The sequence below is a fragment of the Gorilla gorilla genome, chromosome 2 (assembly GCF_029281585.2).
Source record: "Gorilla gorilla gorilla isolate KB3781 chromosome 2, NHGRI_mGorGor1-v2.1_pri, whole genome shotgun sequence".
NCBI classification, from domain to species: Eukaryota; Metazoa; Chordata; class Mammalia; order Primates; family Hominidae; genus Gorilla; species Gorilla gorilla.
This window is the reverse complement of record NC_086017.1, coordinates 166,282,488-166,308,635: the sequence shown is the minus strand read 5'-3', so window position 1 is coordinate 166,308,635 and position 26,148 is coordinate 166,282,488. Positions and strand designations below refer to the sequence as shown.

Here is a 26,148-nt window from a genome sequence, read left to right as displayed (position 1 = left end):
CCTATTCAAAAATGGTGCTAGGGTAACTGGCTAGTCATATGCAGAAGAATAAAACGGGACCCCTAACTTCCATCATACACAAGAATTACCTCAAGATGGATTAAAGATTTAAATGTAAGACTTCAAACTCTAAGTGTCCTAGAACAAAATAGGAAATACCTTTCTGGATGCCAGCCTTGGGAAAGAGTTTATCACTAAGTCCTCAAAAGGAATTGCAACAAAAACAAATATTGACAAGTGGGACCTAATTAAATTAAATAGCTTCTGCCACAGCAAAAGAAACTATGAACATAGTAAACAGACAACCTACAGAATGGGAGAAAACATTCCCAAACTAGGCATCCAAGAAAAGTCTAATATCCAGAATCTACAAGAAACTTAAACAATTCAACAAGCAAAAAACAAGTAGCCCCATTAAAAAGTAGGAAAAGACATGAACAGACACTTCTCAAAAGAAAACATACAAGTGGTCAACAAATGTATGAGACAACATTAAACATAGCTAATCATCAGAGATATATAAATCTAAACCACGATGAAATACCATCTCACACCAGTTGGAATGGCTATTATCAAAAGTCAAAAATGAACAGATGCCGGCGAGGCTACAGAGAAAAGGGAACACTTATACACTGTGGTGAAAATGCAAACTAGTTTAGCCACTACAGAAAGCAGTTTGGAGATTTCTCAAAGAACTTAAAATAGAACTACCATTTGACCCAGAAATCTCATTATTGGATATATACCCAAAAGAAAATAAGTCATTCTACCAAAGACATATGCACTCATTTGTTAATCACAGCACTACTCACAATAGCAAAAACGTAGAATCAACCTAGAGAATCATCAATCGTAGACTGGATAAGGAAAATGTGGTACATATACACCCTGGAATACTATGCAGCCATAAAAAAAGAATGAAATCATGTCCTTTGCAGCAACATGGATGCAGCTGGAGGTCATTATCCTAAGTGAATTAATGCAGGAAGAGAAAACCAAATACCACATGTTCTCATTTATAAGTAGGAGCTAAATGTTGGGTACTTAAGGACATAGAGATGGCAATAATAGATGCTGAGGATTACTAGAGGGTGGAGGGAGAGAGTGGAGCAAGGGTTGAAACACTAACTATTGGGTACTATGCTCACTACCTCAGTGATGGGGTCATTCATATTCTAAACCTCAGTACCATGCAATATATCCATGTAACAAAACTACATATGTACCACCTGAATCTAAAATAAAACTTGAAATTATATTTTTAAAAAACTCTAATCACTAAGGTAACACACATGAAAAGACAATTTTATGTATATTCTCAGCAACTCAATTTTTTTCTATTTAAAGGTAATCAGAATTTTTGTTTCACTTTGAAGTAAACGAGTATGTCTGAGTTCATACCTCATGGGACCAACTATTCCAAAGTACAAGCATGCAGTGTTTTGAATTAACTGTATTCCCAAAGCATATAAATCAATCGACCTTTAGCAGGGTATTACTACTGACTATAAACAAAATGGTAGTTTGAATTTTCCAATATCAATCTACTGAGATTTATATATATATATATGAGATTGATATATATATATACAGATATATATATATCAGTCTCAGTAGATTGATATTGGAAAATTGATATTGGAAAATATATATATACCATATATATATATACACACCATATATATACACATATATATACACCATATATATGTATATATACACAGCGTATATATACACACACTATATATGTATGGTGTATATATATATATGGTGTGTGTATATATATGGTGTGTATATATACATATATATGGTGTATATACATATATATATGGGATGCTTTTTGTTGATGAGGTGAGAAAACAATAACAGTAATCATCTTGGGCACTTTGTTGACTCAGCAGACTGATTCTGCTCCAGTCTCTTTATCCTTACCGATGTATTTAAAGACTATAGAACTTTGATATAAGGCAAGCACAAGAACTTTGGATGATGCTTCTAGTCTGCTAAACTGGTCAAGTTTCTCAGAAAACTGGAAGCATATAGTATCACTAGCTTCTGGGATGCTCGAGTATTTAATATAGCTACATGGAATATACCACTTCTTTTAATGAATTCCATTACCTGGTAACTACTCCAATGTAACTGATTAAAACATATGTCTTAGTATCACGACTATCTTTCCTGACTTCCAAATTTATCTGGTGTCAGAACTTAAGGTTACTGCCGTGCTAAATCCATTGTACGAGATGTGATTCTACCTTAAAGTTTTAATTTTCTTTATTATGATACTTCCAGATATGGAAAATGTGAAATGATGATAATTGTCATGATTTGGGAAGAAAGTTTATATATATATATATATATATATATATATATATATATATTTTTTTTTTTTTTTTTTTTTTTTTTTTTTGAGATGGGGTTTGCTCTTGTTGCCCAGGGTGGAGTGCAATGGTGCAATCTCGGCTCGCTGCAACCTCCGCGTCCTGGGTTCAAGTGACTCTCCTGCCTTAGCTGGGATTATAGGCATGTGCCACCATGCCCGACTAATTTTTTGTATTTAGTAGAGACAGGGTTTCACTATGTTGGTCAGGCTGGTCTTGAACTCCTGACCCCAGGTGATCCACCACCTCTGCGTCCCAAAGTGCTGGGAATACAAGCATGAGCCACCACGTCCGGCAAATCAACATGTATTTTAACACTTAAAAAGTAGATTGGCCAGGATACTTTTTAAACCCAAATTTAATTTTGTGTGTGTGTGACTGAGAGAGCAATTAGTTATTACAACAGAGGCTGGAGTCAGCTCTCATTTTTGACAGTCATAAGGTAGATTTCTTGAAGCTTTGAGATAGCAAATCAATGATTCTTTACGTGAAGAAGAATCCACCAAAACATTTATGTAGCTTTTCTTTAAAAAAAAAAAATTGTAAGTCCTGGTATTCATAACAGTAGTTTCAAAGGTGATCATCGGTTTTAAACAGTTAGATAAAATCCATATAATAGCAGTTTTGTGGGTTTTAAAATCACACACTACCAATGAGATGATATTTACTAACACCCAACACCATGGATAGTTACTCTAATTAGGACTATCTTCATTTTAAAGAATCAGGTAATGATATTTATAAATTGGCTCTTTAGAAATGAGGCTCCTCCTGCCTGGAAAAAGCCCGATGTTTGTTAGATTTGCCAAAGAGGAAGAGAGCAAATGAATGCCATTTGACTACTGTCCTTCAAACTTTAATATCATTCCTAATGAATGACAATCAAGACCCAGGGAGGAACAGAAAACTCTCCTGTCAGATTGATATCTGGGTAACCTAGCGAGCCAGCTACCTATGGATCAGGGATTTTATTTCCAAAGATTCTGAGACACCTAGCTCTTACCAATGTTCTGCCTTCCCCATTCTAGGAAGAAACTCCACTTAATGTGGAACATGAAGTGACTGAGGAGTCACAGAACTGTGTCATTCTTGGCCACTGATGTTGGGGAATATTTAATAATGCTACACAAAAAGTTTGCTGGGGGAACACAGAGGGAGACTAAGCAGGAAAGATTATTTCCTACCAAAAAAGCTTAGAAACATTTCTCAGTTTAAGCAGCATGTCAGCTAGTGTGCAGTTGTTAGCAGAGAGACCTGCTTCCCTCCAACAGACTGCAAACATATAGTCACACAGCCATTTCTGGGCACTAGAAATAAAAAATAGCCCCCAGTCGAGCAGGACGCTAGAGCAGGAGGAACGTGGGACCTAAGAGGAACCAAACTTGGACCAGCATAGGGACTGTTTGGGGCTTTCATCAGGTTATCAATAAGAACCTGAAGATTTGTACAACTTCTTGCATAACTTCCAAGGTTTATTCCATGCTTGGGGGGCTGAATCTAGCTCTTTTTACAAACTGAGTTCAGTTGATCTCAAAAATTCTCTGTCATATTCACTAAATCTCATGTTTAAAAGCCCCCTTTTGTTTTCTTAAACACAGATTACTGGACTGAGTGAAACCTTCTGACTATTAGTCACTTGGTACCCAGAAAGGACAAAGTGAGGTCAGCAGTTTCCCTTGCAGGGTCTGTCTTATCATGTCATAGCTGTGTTATGCAGTGAGACGAGCTCTGCCACGTATCACTGAGGCACATATTGGCCGAGCAGTTTAAAGTACACAAACTGTTTCCCTATAATGATAGAGCCACCTACACAAGATTATCTTAGGTCTGCTCAGATTTCTCTATCTGACTTGCTGCCATCTGAGTCCATCGTTATCTTTCACATGAATTACCACGTGGCCTTCTCTGTTCTGCTTCCATTAAAACACATTCTACAAACAACAGCCAGAGATGGTTTCAGCAAGCCAAACTGAATCACCCATGCCTTACCCCAGTCACTTATTATTCTATCACGTTGATTTATTTTCTTTATAACACTCACAATTTGTCTCATTTCCTTAAATTATTTACTTGGTTATTTATTGTCTATCTCTTCCCATTAGAACATGAGTTCCATGAGAACAAGGATCTTGTTTCCTTGGAATGTCTACTGCCTAGAAAAGTATCTGTCACATAGCATAAGCTCAATGAAGATCTGTTGAATTAAAAAAAAATGAAGTTAAATTGTAAATATATTAAGTTTCTCTCACTTCCTATTTCCTCGGAACTTCTGTTCTTAGCTCAAGTCCTGAACAGTTTCTCTCAGCTTGTACATTGGGTAGGTGGACAAAGAAAATCCCCTCTTGTTTAATCCCAGTTCCGGCTTGCACCTGCTCATCTACAGGATAGCCAATCTCAGCTTGTGTTCTTTCCCAGGTACATACAATTTGGAGACTTCTCCTGGCTTTTCTGATCTAGGAGCACAGACTCTGGGTCATCGCTTTCTGGCTTCAGTCCATTGTGCCCATGTTCCAAGTCCTCTATCCTCATCCCTAAAATGTCTCTATTTTTATGAACCCCAGATTTTGTGAAGGCTCTATACTTCTTTATAACTCTGGCTTCTTCTCCCTAGCCATGCCCTGCAGCAGTATACCCTGTAGCTTCTACTCTCCAGTTCCTTTCCCGCCTCCTTATGCTCTCAAACTCTAGCCCGAGTGGTTTTCTTACTTTTCTTTTAGTCCTGAAATGCTCTACTCAAAGAAATGTTTTGTTGATGTATAAATGCACAAGTAAAAATAAATCATAGTGGCTTTTGAAGTGTGTGTACATGTGAGGTGTTTCTGCACAGAGCCCTGTAATTGGCACACACAAAGTAGTCCTTAGAGTTGGAAACCACTAACCTCACTTATTGCTCCTTCTCAGACAAACATCAGTACAGAGCATAAACATATCTATTATCTAATTATGCTCAAATATTTTGGATTCCTAATCTTCAGATTTCCTTATGAAGGAAAACAAAGTAAGATAACAATTGCTCTTGAAAAGCTAAGAAGGTAGAGAAAGGGAAGCTTTGAGACCAATTCCAATTCACCCCCAATACAGAGTTCAGACTCTTCTGAAGGTGGGTGATTTCTTAAGAAAATTAAGGTCCTCATTTCTCTCAGTGAATCAATATAGAAGAACATTCTCACATGAGGTTGCTGGTTGGTTTCATTTACAAATTTTGTGAATGGGAATGGTTATGTTTATAGGCCATGTGTATCTTTCGTATTGTTTTCCTAGCATAGAAATTTGTACCTCTGTAAGGAATAGAATTGTCTTGAATCTCCCTACTTCTGTTCTTTGAGATAGCAGTGTGTCATTAAGTAATCTCTTCAGATAATCAGAATACCTCAGAACTCAGGCTCCATCTCTTTACCAAAGATATAGCACAAGAAGCTCCTTGATGAGAACATCTTGAGAACAGTTTGTTAGGAAGAGCAGACACGGTGAATGTGGGCCCCTTTCTGAGATGATGCAACTGTTCTGTATCACTTTCCCTTTCTAGATTATAATAATAATCAAATACTACAATACAAAAAATCCATTATGAGGATATCCAAAGCAAAAAAAAAAAGGACTTCTATAAAGTGAAATGATCTTTCTTAGTAATTGTGGGGGCTATTTTCATAGTCGATAAGAAGTTTGGTTTTAAGATTATGGAAGATGATACCTCTGGATGACCTGGATATCCTGGAAGGAAGGATCAAAGAAGACCTGGGGAAATAGGCTGAGTTAATAATCTGATAAAAGAGACCTACGATTAGAGTACTTTTGACTGAAGAGGGAATGTGACCCTCCCTGATCCTCAGCCTCTGAGGCATATCTGCAGAAGGTAGACCCCACAATAAAGTTTTAAAATTATAGGCTAAAGCGACGGGCAAGGAAGCCAGACCTCTCTGGTCTAAGACCATCTTTCTTTGACAAAAAAAGTTGGTGACCCTATGCCAATTCTCAAAACTTCTCTTGATTATTTTCAATAAAATAATGTAAACTGCAAATGTATGATACCCATTGATTGTATAAATATACCTCAGGCAAACTGAGTTTAGCAAAGAAGTAACTGGGGATTGAAAAGAGAAAAGAGAACACAGAGTTTGTAAAATGCTAAAGAAATGTATGCTATTAGCTGTTGATGCCCTAGAGCTCATGTTTCCCAGAATCAAGAGAAGGAAACAAGAAGGGCTTCCAAAAGATTGGGTTCTTCTTTCTTTTGTTTCCTCTCTTCCCTGCCATCTTCCCCCTCAATCATTCATTTGCTGATTCTGTAGTATTTAAGGGCCAGAAACTGAGGTAGGTATTAGAAAAAGAGCAAAGGGCAATGACACACAGCATTGCTTCCACTTCATTTACAGTTTTATAGAAAAAAAAAAGACATTAAATAAAAAGTATACAGAAACCTGGGTGCTAGGAAAACTACATTAGAGGAAAGAGTGTAGGCAGGTGGTTTGTGTGGGGGGCAAGTTCTAGGCAAAGGGAAAAGCATATATAAAAGCCTGTAAGGGAGAAAATCATTGAAGGCCAATGATACACTGACATTAACATTCCTTCCAGATTTATAACTCCTCTACTGAAGGTAAACTTGTTATTCTACACTTCGCACCATTTTTTGTTCATGAAGCAATAAGACACAAGACAGAAATACTTAAGGTGGTTGACATCTTTCAAAGATAGCAGAGTAGTGGAAAAACTAGAATTAACTTTTATTTGATAGCTTGCTAGAAATGCAGGGGAAACTGAGGGATTGCAGGTGGTAGGGATTAGGAGAGAGTAGAAAATATCATGGGAAAAATAAGGGTAACATTGGAATTCTTACTGTAACTACACACGCTCTCACCCCCATGCCCAAAAGAATGGATTTAAAAAGAGGGAGAAGGTGCAGAAATATTCAGATAATTACCCATTTCTGGGATGACATGTAGCTTTTATTTTATATGCAACTCCCTTCCACTGAAAGGAGATTGCTTACAGCTTGAAGCACTACCTTAAGAAGAATTCTGAGATCTCAGGTTAGCAGGAAAGAAGGATGTCACCAAAAGCACATAGTTATGGAAGAGGAGCAAGGCAGCAAGCATGCTGCGTGTTTGCTAGTCTGATTCAGATAGTTGAAGAGCACCTAATTTAAGCTGAGAATAATTTCCGGGCTGTAAGTGCCAGTGCAGGTTAGTTTCCTCTATCATTTGCTCATTCAAAGAACTCTACTAGTATGAAGTACCAACTCTTAAGAAATTGTAATAATGTAGTAGAATGAAGAAGAGAGAAGGACCAAAGTTTGCCACTATTGTACTGTTCTGCTGAGTGTTGAGGGCAAACTTCTGAGACTCAGATTTCTCACTCATAAACTCTATAAACAGATTACTGATTCTAGATTTGATCACCACTGTGTTATTTGATCACAAATACAGTATTCCCTAGATCAGTGGATGTAAACTGTGGCAGAGTCTGCTAAATGACATTGGTATATGTACTCCTCATCTTTTAAATTATACGACCTTCCTCTCTGCCAACCAAGTTTTAACAAGACACAGACATGGCCACTCTGCTCAAGACTACATTTTCCTGCCTCCTTTATATTTAGTTGTGGCCACATGACAATGTTTTAAGCAACGGAATGTATGCAAGTTCTGAGCCATTTACATAAAAGTTAACTATTTGTCTACCACTTTCTCTCTTTTCTTCTTCCTGTGGCCTGACATGTGAACAGGGCACTGGTGAACCAACTTTGACCAAATAGACTAAGAAAAACACTAGAGGAGGTTGATGTTAGAGCAACAAAATCAAAGAAAGCTGGCTCCCAGACATTCCCATGGAGCAGAGCTTCCTGCCTCATCTGGATGGCCTGCCTACTTCCAGACTGGCATGACAGACAGAAGTAAACTTTTTCTTGTTTGAGCTACTGTATTTGTGTTTTTACTGCTGTGGCTTAGCCAAGACCAGACTAATATGCAAAATCAAGTGCCTACAGGAGCCGATAAGTCAATATAAATCAATGAATCATGTTGATGAGGACTGTTCAAACCTGGAGAACAAATGCCCTTTCTTTTTTTTTTTTTTTTTGAGATGGAGTTTCGCTCTTGTTGCCCAGGCTGGAGTCCAATGGCGCGATCTTGGCTCACTGCAACCTTTATCTCCTGGGTTCAAGCAATTCTCCTGCCTCAGCCTCCCAAGTTCCCAAGTAGCTGGGATTACAGGCATGCAGAACCACGCCCAGCTAATTTTGTATTTTTAGTAGAGATGGGGTTTCTCCATGGTGGTCAGGCTGGTCTCGATCTCCCGACCTCAGGTGATCCACCCGTCTTGACCTCCCAAAGTGCAGAGATTACAGGCATGAGCCACCGCGCCCAGCCAATAAATGCCCTTTCTAAAAGGAGCAACCACAACACCACTCTGGCCAATTGCTGCCATATAAGAATACAAGCTAGGGGCTCAAATTCTACTGACTTACTAAGAAATCTGGATTCTCAAATGAAATCTTTCAATTTTGAAAAATACTGACAACTAATTCAAAATTAAAAAAAAAAACGCTACAGGTTAAACAAAAATGCTTCTATATCAGATTCAAGCCAAAGACTGCCAGTTTGTGACCTGTTTGAGATTATGGGATAGCATTGAGTATAAAATGCAAAAATGCAACATCTTAACAATTAAAAAAAAACCTTTTACTGCCTTAAATATATACATCGACTGCCAGGTATACCTTGATATCAGAATTAAAATGTAAAAAAAATATGTATCATAGGACTTGAAAAATTTGATATAAGAACACAATCCTAAATATGAAAAGCATCCCAGTTCATGGTGATAAAAATGTACAATAGTGAACCAAAATTCCTCAATCACTTTCAAATCTGTAACAGAAAGCAGCTGCATTGCTCTTAAAGCCAGTAGCTGTACCCCAAACAGTAACTAGATTGTACTGAACTCAAATATCCCACACCCATGTATTTATCTGTGCTATTAATTGTGGCCTTTGATGATATATCTTTTTCTTCATTTCAGTGTTGTGCAGTCATTCAAAAAGATACCTTACAGTGAATTCATTCCATGTTATTCGAACTTCATAATTTGGCAAAATAAATGCCAATCATAAACATATTTAGCTAGTAATTTCAACTAAAATGTAATTTTAGTCACATCACTACACTGTGAGCCATTAGGATCATCAAAGATAACTTACTTTTGAGCTACAAAATAATTATAAGACAAACCTTTGTAGAACCAACACCTTTCCCCAATATCTAATAATGTGTAAGATTATTAGTTTTGTCTCCTGTTGTTCCTTACTTTCTGTAAGAAGAGCACATGGGCCAGGTGTGGTGGCTCACATCTGTAATCCCAGCACTTTGGGGGGCCGAGGCAGGTGGATCACAAAGTCAGGAGTTCGAGACCACACTGGCCAAGATGGTGAAACCCCGTCTCTACTAAAAATACAAAAATTAGCTGGGTGCGGTGGCGGGCACCTGTAATCCCAGGTACTCAGGAGGCCGGGGCTGGGAGAATTGCTTGAACCAGGGAGGCGGAGGTTGCAGTGAGCCAAGATCACGCCACTGCACTCTAGCCTGGGTGACAGGACAGAGCAAGACTCCATCTCAAAAAAAAAAAAAAAAAAAAAGAAGAGCACGTGAACAGAACATCAGCTCAAGGGAGGCAAGGTTGTGAGACAATTAGAAAGCACTCCAGAACATCCAAATGTCCACTATGGGATATGATGCCCACTGGCTACCTGGCCTATGTTAGAGTCACAAGGTAGCTGCAAAAGTTTGCTTGAGCCCAATGTCACTACCTGCATAGTTCTCTGACAGTCAAATCAGATGGTTCCAGAAGGATGCTGCAGAGTGTATCTCTGGTCCTCACCAGCACCACCCTAGACCATGATAAATCTGTTCATTTTTTAAATAATGCAGTTTACAGGTGGATTAAAATATTTTAAATTAACTTTTCAAAATTTATCATATGTTTTAAATACTAAAAACCAAGACACAGATAAGGAATTTCAAGTTTCCTAGTTTTGTAAAATACCTTCATTCATTCTATTGAGAATGTTCATTCTATCAAAGACAGCTCACTATTAGGTGTGATTTTAAGTCCCTGTCATGAAAGAAAAACATCAGAGGGCTAAATTTAATTTGGCTTTATCTTTTTCCTTACTTATAGATTTACACCAGATCATTCTGTAGTTTGGTTTTGGTTATTTTCTTTTTCTTTTTACCTCTTTATAGATTCCAGTGCATTCATAGTAATCTCTAGAAGGGAGGCCAAGTCGAGGTTGGTCAATCTATAAAAAATATACATAAAAGAAAATAAATCATTCAGTGAATATAGAAAAGTTAGAAAAATACAAGCATGCCTATCTATGTATGTGAAAGATCCTACTCTTGCTGTTTATGGGGTAACCATCAGACACTGAGTAAATACCTAGTTAGGAAATGGTTTCTACACTACTTGTAAGTGTTATACTAACGGGCACTTAGATAATCCGGAAGACTGTGCTGCAGATATTTAAGGAAAACAAAAGAAAGTGAACAAAAGATTTACTAGGAGGGATTTTTAATGCAGAGCAGAAGGTGCAAGTGAACAAAAACATGTTAGATTCTAGGACGTGGAAATTTCTAAATTACATATTCACAGATTTCCCAGCTTCCTGAGATTCTAATGTGCTCCTCTGGGAACATTCTCATCTGCTTCCACCCTTAGTTGGGATCCCCTTTCATTGGTGGGAGTGGGTTAATATTCTTCAAGTTGATTTGGATGGATGGGGAGAAGGGGAGAAGTGGAAAACCTCTAACGTAACTCCAGAATCTTTTAGCTAATGTAACTTGTGCCAGAAAATGTTTTTTAAGATTCTCTACCCTAAGGGAATGGAGGCGACTTCTCCTTGGTTCTCCCCAAAGCCGCTCTGCTCAGAAGAACCTCAGTAGACCCAGACAGCAGTTAAGGGTGTGAAAGAGGAAGCTCAGTTCTGCGCTAATGTGTCTGGTCCATCTTTAATACCCAAGTGAGAGTTACCTGGGCATACTTGCAGCTTGGCAAGATTGTTTCCTACTCACTGCATGGCAACATGAGTGTGGAGGCCAAACAGCATTTCTGGGTTAAAGAGAGAATCCTAGCAGCTGTGGAGAGCCTAGGCCAATACAAAAGAAAACATAACCCAAAGAACTGGTATGGAAAGAGCCAGAAGATATCTCCACATGAAGGGCCCTGATCCTTCCCCACCCCCTGGTCCTCAAGGTGATCCTGCAAGGAGAAAGTTTCAGAAGAGAGAGAGTCCACTGCAGGAGATTTGGGTTCAATTCCTTTCATGATTTTAACAAAAACGACCATAAAGATTTATGCAATAGTGACACAGATATGATTAGGTGATTCAGTAGCCTGCAATTTTTTGTATAATTTCTTATGCAGGAAATAAAAAAAAAAAACAAAAAAACGAAGAAAGAAAAACTCTTTAAATTTTTCAGTACATTCCAAACATATTCATTAATCTAGTCTTAGGTGACACCTAAATCAAATTGTTTACATTTGTAAAAATACAATAAATCCATTTTAAAAGAAAAACATTTTATTTACCTTTAGTTGAGAAAAAAGTACAGATACTCTTTAGTGAGGAAAAAATGATGTTTAAAATCCCTTTTCTGTGTTCTTTTTGAAAGCAATTATTATTTTTTGGTTTCTAGACCTGCATTACTTCTACAAACCAAAGCATGCTCCTTTCAAGTACTATACAAAGAAATTAGGAACTTTTTCTGAATAGGAGGGTCCTGGAGCCCTTCTTATCATTTGTTTTGTGAAGGGAGAGGTATCTAAAACAGAGGTAGCAGAAGCAAGGGGTGAATGTCTAAAACACGGCATTAAGAAAATACTTCCAAAACTGGAACTCCAGGTATTAGGGACAGAGCATGAATAGACTACCTCCTTGCTTATTCAATTCAATTGAAAATAGCATTATTTCTAAATATCAATAACAACAATGTGTGTGGAAGTTTTATTACAATTTAAAGGTAACTTTAGTTATTTGACACACAAACTTACATGAATTACATGATTCACAGAATTCTTATCATCAGTGCCAACAAACAAATTAATAAGGACTTTTTTCCCATATTTAGAATTCAGTTGTGCAATAGCTTTTTCAGCTGTCCAAGAAGCACCTAAAGCAATAAAAGATAAAATATATCTTTAGAAGCTTTAGTTCACTAATGATATTATAATAACATAGATTTTACGTGGAAATTATTTTTTTAGTAGGAAAATTGCCTTACCATATTTTTGCTCCCAGTTTTCTGTTGCTACTGGCCACCCATATATGTCTGGTAACAGTTTGAGTAGAGGTTCTCCACCTCTGCTATCAATAGCAGCTTTTGGAAACAACAAACATAAATTCAATTAGAAATCTAGGCATAGTTTGGCACCAATATATGTATACTCCTAATGAAATCAAATGAAGAGCACTTACATTCATTTATACAAGACCTGTACAATGTTTTTGCTTTCTGCACTGCTACTATATCTTCAGTTTTGGGTTCTTGAAGGACATCTGAAATAGGACATTTAATAAAATGCATCAACATAATTGCTCATTTGCACTATGCAAACATAATTGCTCATTTGCAGTAATTAACATTTGCAAGGTGGGTTCAGTTAAAAAAAACCTTGCTTTTCTGGAGGTACATTCATTTCCTCCCCCCAGTTCCAAAACATTATAGGAAAAACCAAACACCTTACCAGATTATCATTCCTAGCACAGAACTGGGAGTCAGTTTAATCAGCCAATTTAGATGAAAGTCCTTTTGACTAGATTATCTTTTTTTTTTATGAACAGTGATGCATATGGCTCTGCCATAGGTAACAGTTACTTTTCTCAAAATTGAGATTAAAAAGAAAACAATAACATAGAGGAATTTGGAATTTAGTATGAATAGTCTTTTTGATGGCTGGAAAATAATTATCTTTGTGTGACTGTACTGTTCATGCTCCAAATGAATGAATTGAATTGTCCTACTTGTTTCAATGTTAAAAAGTAGCAAAAATTGTTCTTCTACAAAATAACTTCTAGAAGAGGGGAGAACAGAGGATAGGAGGGACTTGGCTAGATTTCTTAACTTCCCAGGGAGACAGTCTTAGCCGGGTTAGAATATACCTATGCTGGGAAGGCAAATCTTAGTAACATCTTACAGTAACTTTAACACAGGGTTTGGGTAGGGAGACTACAGAAGTAGGTTTCTGTGCCAATCATTTAATTTTTTTTCTTCTGTAAAATGGCATAAAACTACCATCTTGGCTGGGCATAGTGGCTCACATCTGCAATCCCAGCACTTTGGGAGGCCAAGGCTGGTGGATCACCTGAGGTCAGGAGTTCAAGACCAGCTTGGCCAACATGGTGAAACCCCGTCTCTACTAAAAATACAAAAATTAGCTGGGCATAATGGCAGGTGCCTACAATCCCAGCTACTTGGGAGGCTGAGGCAGGAGAATTGCTTAAACCTGGGAGGCAGAGGTTGCAGTGAGCCGAGATAGCACCATTGCACTCCAGCCTGGGTGACAAGAGCAAAACTCCATCTCGAAAAACAAACAAACAAAAAACCAAACCTGCCATCTCTAGGGATGATACCACTTTATCATTTGCATACCTACAAATGAAAGCAGGAATGCTAAGAGATGTCAACACATTAATTTCAGTGTCTGCCACTATCAGAGTCACTTGGTGGTGGTACACAAATCCTGGAAGGATTATTAACTTTTTAATCTTCTGTGACATTCCTTGTAATGGCTAACAATTGTATATTTAAAAAATGAACATATTAAGAGAGAAATCTTTGATGCACAGACACAATCTCTACTAACCTTTCAAAACGACTTCTAGTTCATCTCTTAAAATGTCAAAGTTGCCGTAACGGGAGCTGGTCTCGGGAATGACATTGCGTTTCAACCAGCCTCCGCAGGCATATTTGAAAAAGTCTGTACAAGGCTCAGCGGTGGCATCCATGTTTTGGATCAGTCGAGCAGCTGCAAGAGCAGAGAAAACACTAGGTAAAATGATGGGTTTATTTCTTAAGAGGCTTAAAAGGAGAAAAAGGCTTATTGCTCCCTTTTGATTGCATCAATTTGTCGGATGCTCCGTTTTCTTTTTTATATAAGTCAATTCAGGGGGATGAGTAATACTATCTGTGTATAGTTCTCTTTTCCTTCACTATAGTTGGTTCGTTTTATTTTGAACTCTGTGGGTCCTTCCACCCTGGGTCCCACAGCCTTCCCACCCCACCCCCGAATAACTAAGCTTCTGGCTGGTTCCTATCTCAGAAGAACAAAGAATAGAGGTCTACTTTGAGTTGGCCATCCTGCGCCTGAGGTTAGCATGCCATTCTTCACTCTGATAACTTTAGTTGCCAACTCTGCTCTTCAAAGTGCTGTGACTTTTGAATGTCTCTGAGACTCCAAGCCATGGAAGATTGTTAATGAATTTTTATCATTTTAGAAAGGATCTGAAACCACTGTTATTACTTCCTGGACCTTGCTCAAATAAATTTTGTAATTCAAATTTGACATCCAATTTGCATTTGTTTATATAGAGTCCGTCATTATAAAACTGGCTGTAAGCTTATTAGTTTTTCTTAGGTCCACTTTTATCTTTCAGGACTATGATGAAAATGCAAATCAACCAACACTGAGTATTTACAATCAAGACACTGAGTCTGCTAGGAGCTGCAATTGATAGAAAGATGTATAACATAGGAATTATTACCAATGAAGAGGAGAATATGGCCCAATACCCATAATGTCTATATCCGGAACAGAGAAAATTCTGCTCCTGCCCTCCCCACTTTCAGTCTCATACAAGTTGAACTGTTTTGCAATGAAAACAAAAGAGCAATTGAGAATTCATCTCTATCAAGAGAATATAAGCTCTCAGATGAGCTTTTGAAAATACTTCACTTTATGAATTAATTAATTAATTAAAAACTTCAAACAATTGCTGAGCTGTGTGGATTTTTTAAACTTGGTATTGTAAACATGGTTTCCCACTGAGCCTCAAGTCCCCCCTTTGAACCACCTTTTTGGCATGTTTGCTGGTCTGGAACCTCAGGACCCAGCTCTTTAAAACAAAATGCTCAGGACTGTTACCAAACCAGTCCTCTCATGATTTTTATGCCTTAGTAGACAGCACAGTTGCTATCATAGCCTCCTGGATTTGAAACTTTGGGTAAAACTGTATGTCTATTTCCCTTTGGTTTACTGGTAATTCCTTTGCTCCTCTTCCATACCTCTCCTTCTGATTGGTACCTGGTTTATATCATCATTCCTTTTTGACTAGAAGTCACCCAGTTCTTCATCTTGATATATTCTACACATCTTTCACAAACCAAACTTCCTGAAAGACTCTTTGACACTGGCCACAACCTTGCTGAAAAATGTAAGTGGCTTGACATTTCCCAGGTTAAATTATAAAAGCTTGGCAGGGCACGGTGGCTCACGCCTGTAATTCCAGCACTTTGGGAGTTCGATACCAGCCCGGCCAACATGATGAAACAACAACTCTACTAAAAATACAAAAATTAGCTGCCCATGGTGGCAGGCACCTGTAGTCCCAGCTACTCAGGAGGCTAAAGCAGGAGAATCGCTTGAACTCGGGAGGTGGAGGTTGCAGTGAACCAAGACAGCGCCACTGCACTCCAGCCTGGGTGACAGAGACAGACTATCTCAGAAATAGAAATAAAATCTTTAACTTGGTTTCTAAACCTTTACCAGATTAAACGTATCACCCTACCTTCCCCTTTTCCTCTTTTGGTGGTTTATGCAAACTGTTCCAACCAGATGGCCCTCGTCAATCTGTCACAAACACTCCTTGTGTTTTCTTAGTCCTGTGTCTTTGCTTTAACCTCCTCATCCCACAGCTTTGATTGCCCCTGTCATTCTTTCCAAATTCTACCCATCGTTCAACATTCAGCTCATGTCCCATCTCTTCCCTGAAGCTTCTGTGACTCCAAACTTCAAGGAATATTTCTCTTGACTCCTGAGAGCTCATTGCCTCACTCTGTCTTCAATATGAGACTACTTTGAGTTTTTCATTATAAATACCTACTCTGTCTACCTAACCATTTTGTTGATGTGATTAATCTCTTTGTATTACCTAGCACCTAGGTAACAAGGGTGCAATTATGTTTATGTGTGACTGAATCATCTATGAGTCTTCTTACCACCTTCTCTTACAGCCCATCACTCACCTCCTCTCCCCTTGCCACAGAGGTCAGATCAGTACTCAGTTCATTGCCTCCGGAGTCCATTCCATCTTTCCCATTGTTTCCATTCTGTCTCAAGCCCTCTTTCTCTCAGACTCTATTTGTGCCCTTTTGACAAAGTTGTGGCTCCAGGCCTCTTCTTACCTATGTCCATTCTGTACTCCACAGGCAGATTCATATTCTCAAAATACTTCAGAATGTCATTTTCCACTCCAAAGTTTTCAATACCATCCTTTTGCAATCATAATAAAATCCAGATTCCATAGCACATTCTAACACTAATAGAACTAATGAAGCTTCTCCTTTGCTACTTTCTCACATGAGCCATCTGTCACAGTTAAATGAGTATATTCAGTTTCTGTGAGACACCTTATGGTTTTCTGCCTCTGTAACTTTGACCATGTTACCCAGCCCCTACACGTACTAATAAATATTATTTCATATTACTTCGTTTTGGAATTTCAGGCATTTTCAAAGCCCATTCCAAATACTTCTTTATGAAAGACTGGCCTGACAAAAGTCTGTATCAGCTCACAACATATTCATTTTTTGCATGCAAATTCATTATCTCCTCACATGGACTGTGGCTCTGTGAAAATAGAAAATGCATATTCTCTCTCACAGAGCCTAACACTGTGCTCAGTCAAGACTTGCCAGTAAAAACTCCAACTTTAACACCTCAGTTAAAGACTAGGAAACTGATCTAAAAAAGGTAGAGAGAAAAAGCAATTCCCTCGAATTTTGAAGGAAATAAAAATATGGTAATGGGAAAGGTGAAAAATAAAGATCCTAAATACATAGAGGATTATTATGTAAAGTGAAAAACCAGAAAACTAGAGCCTGAAAGAAGTGCTAACTACAGACATTCTAAGAACACACTTAGCAATATATAACTCTTCTCTTTTAAGATACTTAAAAACATTTAAACTGAATGTTGTGAAGGCTATGCCATTTGGAGGGGGCACTTCTGTTTTCTTCCTCTTTCCGGGGAAATGAAAGCTTCTGTTACGACACCACAGAGCAATAAACTCTACTCAGAAAAGTAGTGAACAAGTAATGAACAAGCAGAATGAACAAGGAGAGCATGAACAAGCCCTACTGCCTATTTGGAAATACCACCGGTCCTTAAACACTCTGAATAAAAAGGATGGCTGGAAGTTTCAGTTCTCTGATCATGAGTGCAAATTCTCCATCCTGTAAAAGCAACTGTACTTCCCACATCTCCCAGGGGGCAAAAAGTACAGTTAAATTACTTGCATCTGCACAACAAACCAAAGAAATAACATTCGGTTTGTGAGGGATGTGCAGAGCAGAGGGAGGAAGAGGCAACTTTGCTAACTCCTTCCAGGGCCACTCTTTAAAATTTCCCTTTGACCAGAGAGCTTGTCTGAGCATGGATGCATCCAATCACTTCAAAGAGTGCTCTCTGTTCTGATGAATATTTTGGGGCCATGGGCCAAGGCAAGTCACGGGCTAGCACTTTTATGCTGGGTCTTTGATCAACCTTCCTTTAATCTCTTATCGTGGGTTTGATTCTCGTTTTGCACCTTATCCTCTGGACCTCCTCTGTGCTGACTTTTCTTTGAAGTCAGCGGTAGACTTGTGGGTAGAAGGCCGTAGGAAACAGACGTACAACTGTCAAACTGGTTGTAATTGTTTTTATGTTTTGTACTTTGTTTTGAATTACTCAACCTCTCCACATAGCCACACCTGGGCTCTTCAGATGTTTCCTTATCTGTGGGTCTCTGACATCTGAGTAAACAAATGTGGTTTAAAATCAGACTAAATTGTTCACCTTAATAAGCAGATATAAAAAATAATGTAGTAAAGGCAAATGTATTGACATGGAATGTTGTTGACCAGATATTGTAAAGTGAAAGAGCATATACTATGATTTTTTAAAATCTGTATAAAAGCACAGAAAATCTAGAAGGATATATACTAACATATTTACAGCAGTTAGATCTGGGTGGAGGGATTAAGAGTGTGTTAAATTTTGTATTATTTGCTTACCTTTATTTTCCAATTTGTATTAGATGAACATGCATTACTTTTGCAATAAGGGAAAAAAGTTTATTTTTAATTTAAGAAAATGGTCACACAAAGACAAGAGAAGTAATCTTCTATTAATAATGAGCTTATTTCTTACAAATGACAATTCTGAATGTTTCGAGCTGATAATAAATGACACCATTTTCTTTCTAACTAATCTTCTTGTAACATTCTCCCAACTTATTTGACTATAGGAATTTAAAAACAAGTTCAACTACCATCTGGGAAGTTATTAATTACTGTATTCCTCACTGAAAAGTCTATTGTGTGTGTATGGATTGGGAGATGTAGTATACGCTGGGAAAAACGTTTGGGCTCTTTTAAGCCAGACAGACCAGTTCTGAATCCCAGAGCTCCACCACTTTTTAGTTGTACAAGATTAAGTAATTTTTCCAAGATCAAGCAGCTAGTAAATTATGGGGCCCCAAGGCTTGCACTTAAGCATGTATGGCTCTGAGCCCATACTCTTCCCTCCCTGCTTTGAATGCAGAAGGCTGGTGGGGAGCATGTGAGAAGCAGCACCTTGCATGGCCCTCATTTCCAGTCCTTTTCAAGTACACTTTTACTCTTCCTTTGTCCTGTCTTCTCCTTTACTTACTCTCTTTCCTGCCACTCTGCAGCCACAGCCTCCCCACTGTCGGACTTATCACCAACAATTCTTGTTGGGACAAAGGCAGGACAATGTACAGCTTGAGGACTTGGAGAGTCCGCAGATGAATTTTTCACAGTGGAGTAACCAGACAGGAAAGTGGCATGGAGGCCACGCTAGGTGGATGCACTCAAAGGCCCATCCAGGGGTGCATCTTTTTGAAATGGCCATGTAGCAGGGTTCCTGCCTAAGCTATCTTTGGAGCACATTGGAAAATGGAGTGTGAAAAATCTCAGCAATATGTTTTAGGATAGTACTTGTCAACCCTGGCTAAACATGTGAATCATCTGAGAAGCCTTTTAGACACATGGATGCCCAGAATCTACTCCTGATCAATTCAGTCAGCATCTTTGGAGGGGGTCCAGACATTTTTTTAAGGTTTTCTAGAGTGGGTCTAATGTGCAGTCAGGGGGAACCACCACATTAGACAATCAAGAAACATGGAAATGAGGACCAACAGATCCAATATCAAAAAAGTATAGTCCCATACTTACTTGAATCAGGAATATTTCCTTTTACCTTTTCAGTCTGCAAATGCAAATGGGCTTACATCATGGCAACCTATGTTTTGCAGTGACTTCAGTCTCTTGTAATTGGCTGGTAAAGTGTTGCACGGAACCTCACATGTGTCTCATGCATAAGCCCAAGACCCCAAGGCTTCCACTCTGCTCTACTGACTTTAGCCTCCACAGCCTCTTACCCAGACACCACCCATGATCCAGTTCCCGCTGGGTGCTGAAGCTGGATGATGCAGGGAAAATACCTCCCTTCCTCATCTTTCATTGTCTCAAGTCTTGAGGAGGGCTCTTGTGCCTATAGGTAAACAGGTCTCTTGAATTTTACCCCCATGGCCTCCTCTCTCAAGAACCACAAGCACCAACAGGCCTGGTTTTGGAGTGATTATAATAGCAAAAACTACACTATATTCAAAATCACTTCTCTCTTCTGATGGCCAAGAAACATTTTTGTTGATATCTCATGAGGCTCATAGGCCTCTCAGAAGAAACTTGAGGCACAGCATTCCATCGGTCTGCTAGACACGATTAGACATGGTGAAATTCCAGTTACACGGGACCCCACTACATGTCTCCCTTAAGAAGACGCAACCTTAAGTCTGCCTTTGAATGGCCTCCAAGCCACAAGATCTCCCCTTTCTTATCTGGATGCCTTGCTTTCCAACATTACCAATAGTTTGCTAACTGAAAATAGGATTTTGGGCACTATACACAACAACTATTTTAATATTTATATATGTACATTCCCTGGAGGCTTGTTTTCTGGTGGAGGGGGGAGGGTTTAAAGGAATTTCTACATTTTCAAGTGCTCCTGGGGAAATTGTCAATAAAACAGGGTAAAGTTGACATAAATATGATAGTCACAAACAGCAAATGAACAAAATAGATAGCATAAAGTTTTGTGCTGTAGTACTATTATATGGGTTTAATTTGTTTTTTTTTTTTTTTTGAGACTAAGTCTCACTCTTGTCCCCCAGGCTGCAGTGCAATGGCGCGATCTCTGCTCACTGCAACCTCTGCCTCCCGGGTTCAAGTGATTCTCCTGCCTCAGCCTCCCAAGTAGCTGGGATTACAGGCGCCCGCCACCACGCTTGGCTAATTTTTGTATTTTTAGTAGAGACGGGGTTTCCCCATGTTGGCCAGGCTGATCTCGAACTCCTGACCTCAGGTAATCCACCCACCTCGGCCTCCCAAAGTGCTGGGATTACAGGCATGAGCCACCGCACCCAGCCCGGTTTAATTTTTTTAATGTTCATCATTACTTAGCAGGTCTTTGATGGTTTCCCATATGAATTATTTCACAGGAATTAAAAAACAAGTGTGGTTTATTCTAGTTATTTATATGAGTTTTGTTCTATATAAAGTCCCTACTACACTGAATTAGTGAATACTGAATCATTGACCCTAGGGGAAATACAAGGTTAGGTTCCTGTGAGCTTCTGGACACACAGATGATTAATACATAGCCTTGTTTTATGTGTGTTTCTGTTTAAAGACACCTTATTTAATATATTTTGTTGATGCACTAACATTTAACTCACACCAACAGCACTATAACTGATGCCTGAACGATGTTTATCCATTGCTCATATTTTCTCTGTAAGGCATATCACAGCCTTCTTCTGCTTCAAAACACTACATAGCACTTCCACACTATGGTTGTGGACCATTTTAACAGTGAAATCATCATCAAAAAGCACAAAAATGCAAAAAACGTTGACTAAATGGACTACAAAAAGGATCCTTGTCTATAGTTCCCTTGTTCAATCTCAGCTGAGTACATGTGTGTAGAAAGACTCAAAGTTTTTTCACCAGTCTGTGCATGTCTGTAAATGACTGTGAGAGAGCTGCAAATAGTGATTTGGGGGTAATAAATACATTTTAGGGAGTAGGTGAATTAGCAAACACAGAATCCACAAATAGTGAGTAATGACTGTGCTTATATTCCTTTTTTCTTTGGGTCTTTTTGAAGCATCTAGAAAAATGTACAAAACCGGAAAGAAAATTAAGTGGGAAAAAGATACAAATCATTTCTTTCTCAATTACTACTCTATTTTAAAAACTCTTGGTCACTATAAATTAGCCACATTTTAAATAGGTTAGGCATCTATTTACAACATACATACCACATATATACCCCCGGTGCCATGACAAAATTCCTCCGTTGACTACTCTTTTTTTTTTTTTTTTTTTTTTTGAGTCAGAGTCTCATTCTGTTGCCTAGGCTGGAGTGCAATGGCACGATCTCGGCTCACTGCAACCTCCACCTCCCAGGTTCAAGCAATTCTCCTGCCTCAGCCTCCCAAGTAGCTGGGATTACAGGCGCCCGCTGCCACGCCAGGCTAATTTTTGTATTTTAGTAGAGACAGGGCTTCACCATGTTGGCCAGGCTGGTCTCAAACTCCTGACCTCGTGATCCACCTGCCTCAGCCTCCCAAAGTGCTGGGATTATAGGCATGAGCCACCGCGCCCGGTCCCTCCATTGACTATTCTTAATCTGCACTGAATTAATGTTTAGGGAATGGTATATGAACAAAGCTGTTTTCAGCTTGTTGTCTTCAAATTGCCTAAGCTCTCAGCTTCCTAACCCCAAACACACAACACCAGTATCCTAACATCATTATAATTAGCCTGATTTATAACTGTTCTAGAAGTGTCCAACAGAGGTCAGAGAAATGTTGGGGAACCCAGGAGCAAATGTTCTTTTGTAAAGACCTTAGGACACCCATTTCTGACCGAACCTTCTGTTGTAAATCCTTGCTTTATTAGCAGACACTAAGCTTGATATTACTTCTAGGCAATTTTTGACAATTCAAAAATCTCTTTTGACAACATTCTGAAAGTACAAGTGACCCTATTCCCTTGCTGCCACCCTCCTCCCACCATCCCCCCAACCACAATTCAGAGAAAGTCAGAACTTTTTAAAAGAACACAAGGAAAATGCAATGTAATCACAACGGGTCACAAAGGATTCAATTCAAAAGGCAGCAATGTGAAAACTGGAATCTGGGGAACCATTCTTGAAGAGAAAATGACTGAAAACTAGCAAGCACGTAGACTCTAATGCTAATAAAAACCAAATGGCTTTCATTACAAACACTCAGGATGCTTCCACAATCCACTCTCCACTTTTAAATGAAAATCCCTGCCCCCAAATTGCTTTTGTGATGCCTTGGTTGAAGAAAGATAGAGTGGGGGATACCAGATGCTGAGTGTAAACTGGACTGCTAGTTTATCATTTAACTCAAACACTCCCTGTCAACCACTGGTTACGTTCCAAGAAAGCCAAGGTCATGACTTATACTTGTCTAATTGGTGAGTACCATGAAACCATCACTATACAACTGTTCAGAAACTAGGTGCAGACTTACACAAATAGATATGAAAGAAGTTTCCAAGCATAGTGAATTTACTCTGTACAGCTGTACTCTTAAGTAAGGAGACCTATTTTTGCTGTTCTAGTTTGAGGAGTAATTAGTTTATAACTATATTTCATATATACATGTGACTAATTTATCTTAAATGCATAGGTCTTATACATACAACAAATATGCATACACACACGTAGGCACAAGCATATGAATAATCAACCTGGAATCCATTTGCTATCAGATAAATTCACTATCAGATTTAAATATACAATGTAAATTATAGGATTTTCATTTAGGTTTAGCCAAAGATGCTTAAATGTAATAATAATAATAACAATAGAAGCCAACACTTGACATATGTCAAACGCCAAGTGCCAACTTCATGATGGCTGTTTTTTAAATGCTTTCTTTAATGTTTGTTTTCTTTTAACCTTGTATGGTAACTATATTTGTGTCCCCATTTTCCAAATATAGAAATTGACGGTAAGTGATTTGTGCCCAAGTTCACATAATTGGCAAAGGATAATGCAGTGGTTTGAACTCAAGAAGCCTGGTGGCCAGCGTCTGGGATCTTATGCTATGTGAAACTGCCTTGGGTTCTAATCATTTTTCTTCCTTAGAACTGCTTTATAAAGTAGGACATATTACTCCTATTTTAAGAAAATCTAGGTATGGGGTGGTTACAAACTCAAGGTCACCAATGTAAATTTAAGGAATTCAACTAAAGCTGAGCCTAGGTCTAATTTTAAGCTGATGCTTTTTCCACAGTATCATTCTGCCTTAACTCCAAATGACATTTAAAAATTTTCAGAAACTCTACAGAGAGGCAGAGGAACCCAAATTAAGTTATAGAGCAACCACTGTTTTTCTTGACACCCAATTAAAATATTAATTTCTCTCTAACATGTATATAGTCATATAAATTTTTTCCACCTCATTTGGACCTGGATTTTAGAACTCATTGAGATAATCACAGAAATCTCATGTCTAATGGATTCACAATAATCAACTTCAGTTGGCACTCCCGAAATTAGTGAAATTCTTCAGCCTTATCTCATAGTCCATTTCAATGAATGGCTCAGAGCCAAGGGAGGACTGGCAATTATTTTCCAGTAGGGATTCCTCCAGAATTCGCAACCGAAACATATTCTATTAATAATAATAATAAAAAGTATTCTAACTGTGTTACAGTTAAGTTAAAGTGCCATAAGTCTAAAAATAATTTTTCTTTTTCAGGTGCAATTTGCATTTTGAATCCTGAAAGACTCTGCTGGCAAAAAGCTATTAGGGATTATACTGTAATTTAAATACAATATATCACTTAAAATGAGTTATCAGATCTGCTGTTGATTATAATGTTAGCAAATGATGATAATGTTCCTTTTTTAAACTAAAGCTATAGAAGGTCATGAAAAGGCTACATTGTTCCCTTAGTAACACTCTTCAGGTAGATCCCAAGTTCCCTGGACCCTGGCAGACATCTCTGAAGAGGGAGCAATGGGGCTCCACACCCATGTTCCTTCTGTTTAAACATTGTGTTATTTTGGATCATATTGTCTGTCAAGAATAACCAGCTGACTTCAATAATATGTAATTACTGAGAGTAACTCAAAGCATCCTGCCTTTGCATCAATTTTGGTTAGGGAGTGGTACAAAAAGACAACAGCCAGAGGAAAGCTGAGTCGATGGTGCTTCTCGAATGCTGCCTAAAATGAAATCAAATTCTAAAAAGGCTTTTTTCTAGAGAGCACTAATAAATTTAGTAACTATTAATAAACCAAACATTTGATTGGCACAAGGCAGTATTTGGCTCCATATGTTTATATTTTTTACGGATTAAATAGCTATTTTCTATCATAGGAGATCCAGAAGATTATGTTAAATCATTGGCTTTCTCCAAAAGATTTTCTTTTTGTGAAGCATGAAAAGACTGAAACTTTTCATTTAATTTCAACAAATATTGACGGCCTCTATATACCCGACACTCTTAGGAATTGAACATACCATGGTGTGATAAACAGACATAATCCCTGCCCTCACAGAGCTTGCAGGGTTTCATCTTAAACAAGACCATTTCTTTTATAATGCACGTGAACTCCTAGATGGTAACTATATCTAGATATGAAAGGTTGTTTTGTGATGCTCAGGTCTCATTTTCAATTCTCAAACTTACTCAGTGTTCAGTTGACAAGTAAAGCTCCTACTGTATTCAGTTGACAAGTAAAGCTCCTCCTAACCTAGAGGTAAGGAGTCTCTTGTAATGTCCTTCCATAAGTGAGTTTATGCATGTATGCGTGAGCTGTCTAGGAATTTGAATTTGTGTGTTATGAATGAAGTGAGCAGGGACAGAGGAGTTTTAGAGGATGGTGGTTGTTGAAGAACAGCAACTCTTAGCTAAATAATGGTGTTCAAGAGAAGAAGAACACAGAGTGTTAAAAGACAGAAGAAATAAATTATTGAGAAGGGAGGAATTCAGAACAAACCACAGTTGGAAAAGAAAAAGCAGACTGATAGAGACTTTGCTCCTAGAGAGCTGGAAATGCTTACACCCAAGTAGAAAATTAGTTGAAATTTTCCCTTAAACAGAAAAATAGTGGGAAACAGAAACACATCCGGAAACTGTTTCCTCATTAACCTAGTTCTAGCTTAGGAGTGTAGAATTAGCAAGGTGAATTAGACAACTGAGAAGAGCGTAATTGACTTTATTGCTAGCAAAGAAGATGGATCAGATAGAAAGGGGCTAAACCTAGGAGGCTTGATACAGAAATACTGAACTGAGAAATCTGACTGACATAAGCAAGACCTAGCTAGACTGAAAACGTTTCCTTGAGGCAGCTATATTTGTGTATTAGGTATGCTTACAAGTCACCTTGCATAGGCATCAATAGTTTTGTGACTTCAAGATAAGGAACCTGAGAGTACATTTAT

At 38.3% G+C, this 26,148-nt stretch overlaps 1 protein-coding gene across 7 annotated transcripts in view; it reads right to left on the bottom strand.

The window, feature by feature from the left end:
- The window catches only part of MME (membrane metalloendopeptidase), a 97,314-nt gene that overhangs the window by 46,225 nt on the left and 24,941 nt on the right, over window positions 1-26,148 (bottom strand). For all 7 annotated transcript variants that reach the window (XM_031009498.3, XM_031009499.3, XM_055380995.2 and 4 more), the window contains 5 exons: window positions 14,241-14,402; window positions 12,853-12,933; window positions 12,659-12,754; window positions 12,429-12,547; window positions 10,612-10,677 (listed from right to left, as the gene is read on the bottom strand). In XM_031009498.3, the coding sequence (XP_030865358.1) occupies window positions 10,612-10,677; window positions 12,429-12,547; window positions 12,659-12,754; window positions 12,853-12,933; window positions 14,241-14,402 (524 nt within the window). The remainder of the gene's footprint in view (window positions 1-10,611; window positions 10,678-12,428; window positions 12,548-12,658; window positions 12,755-12,852; window positions 12,934-14,240; window positions 14,403-26,148) is intronic.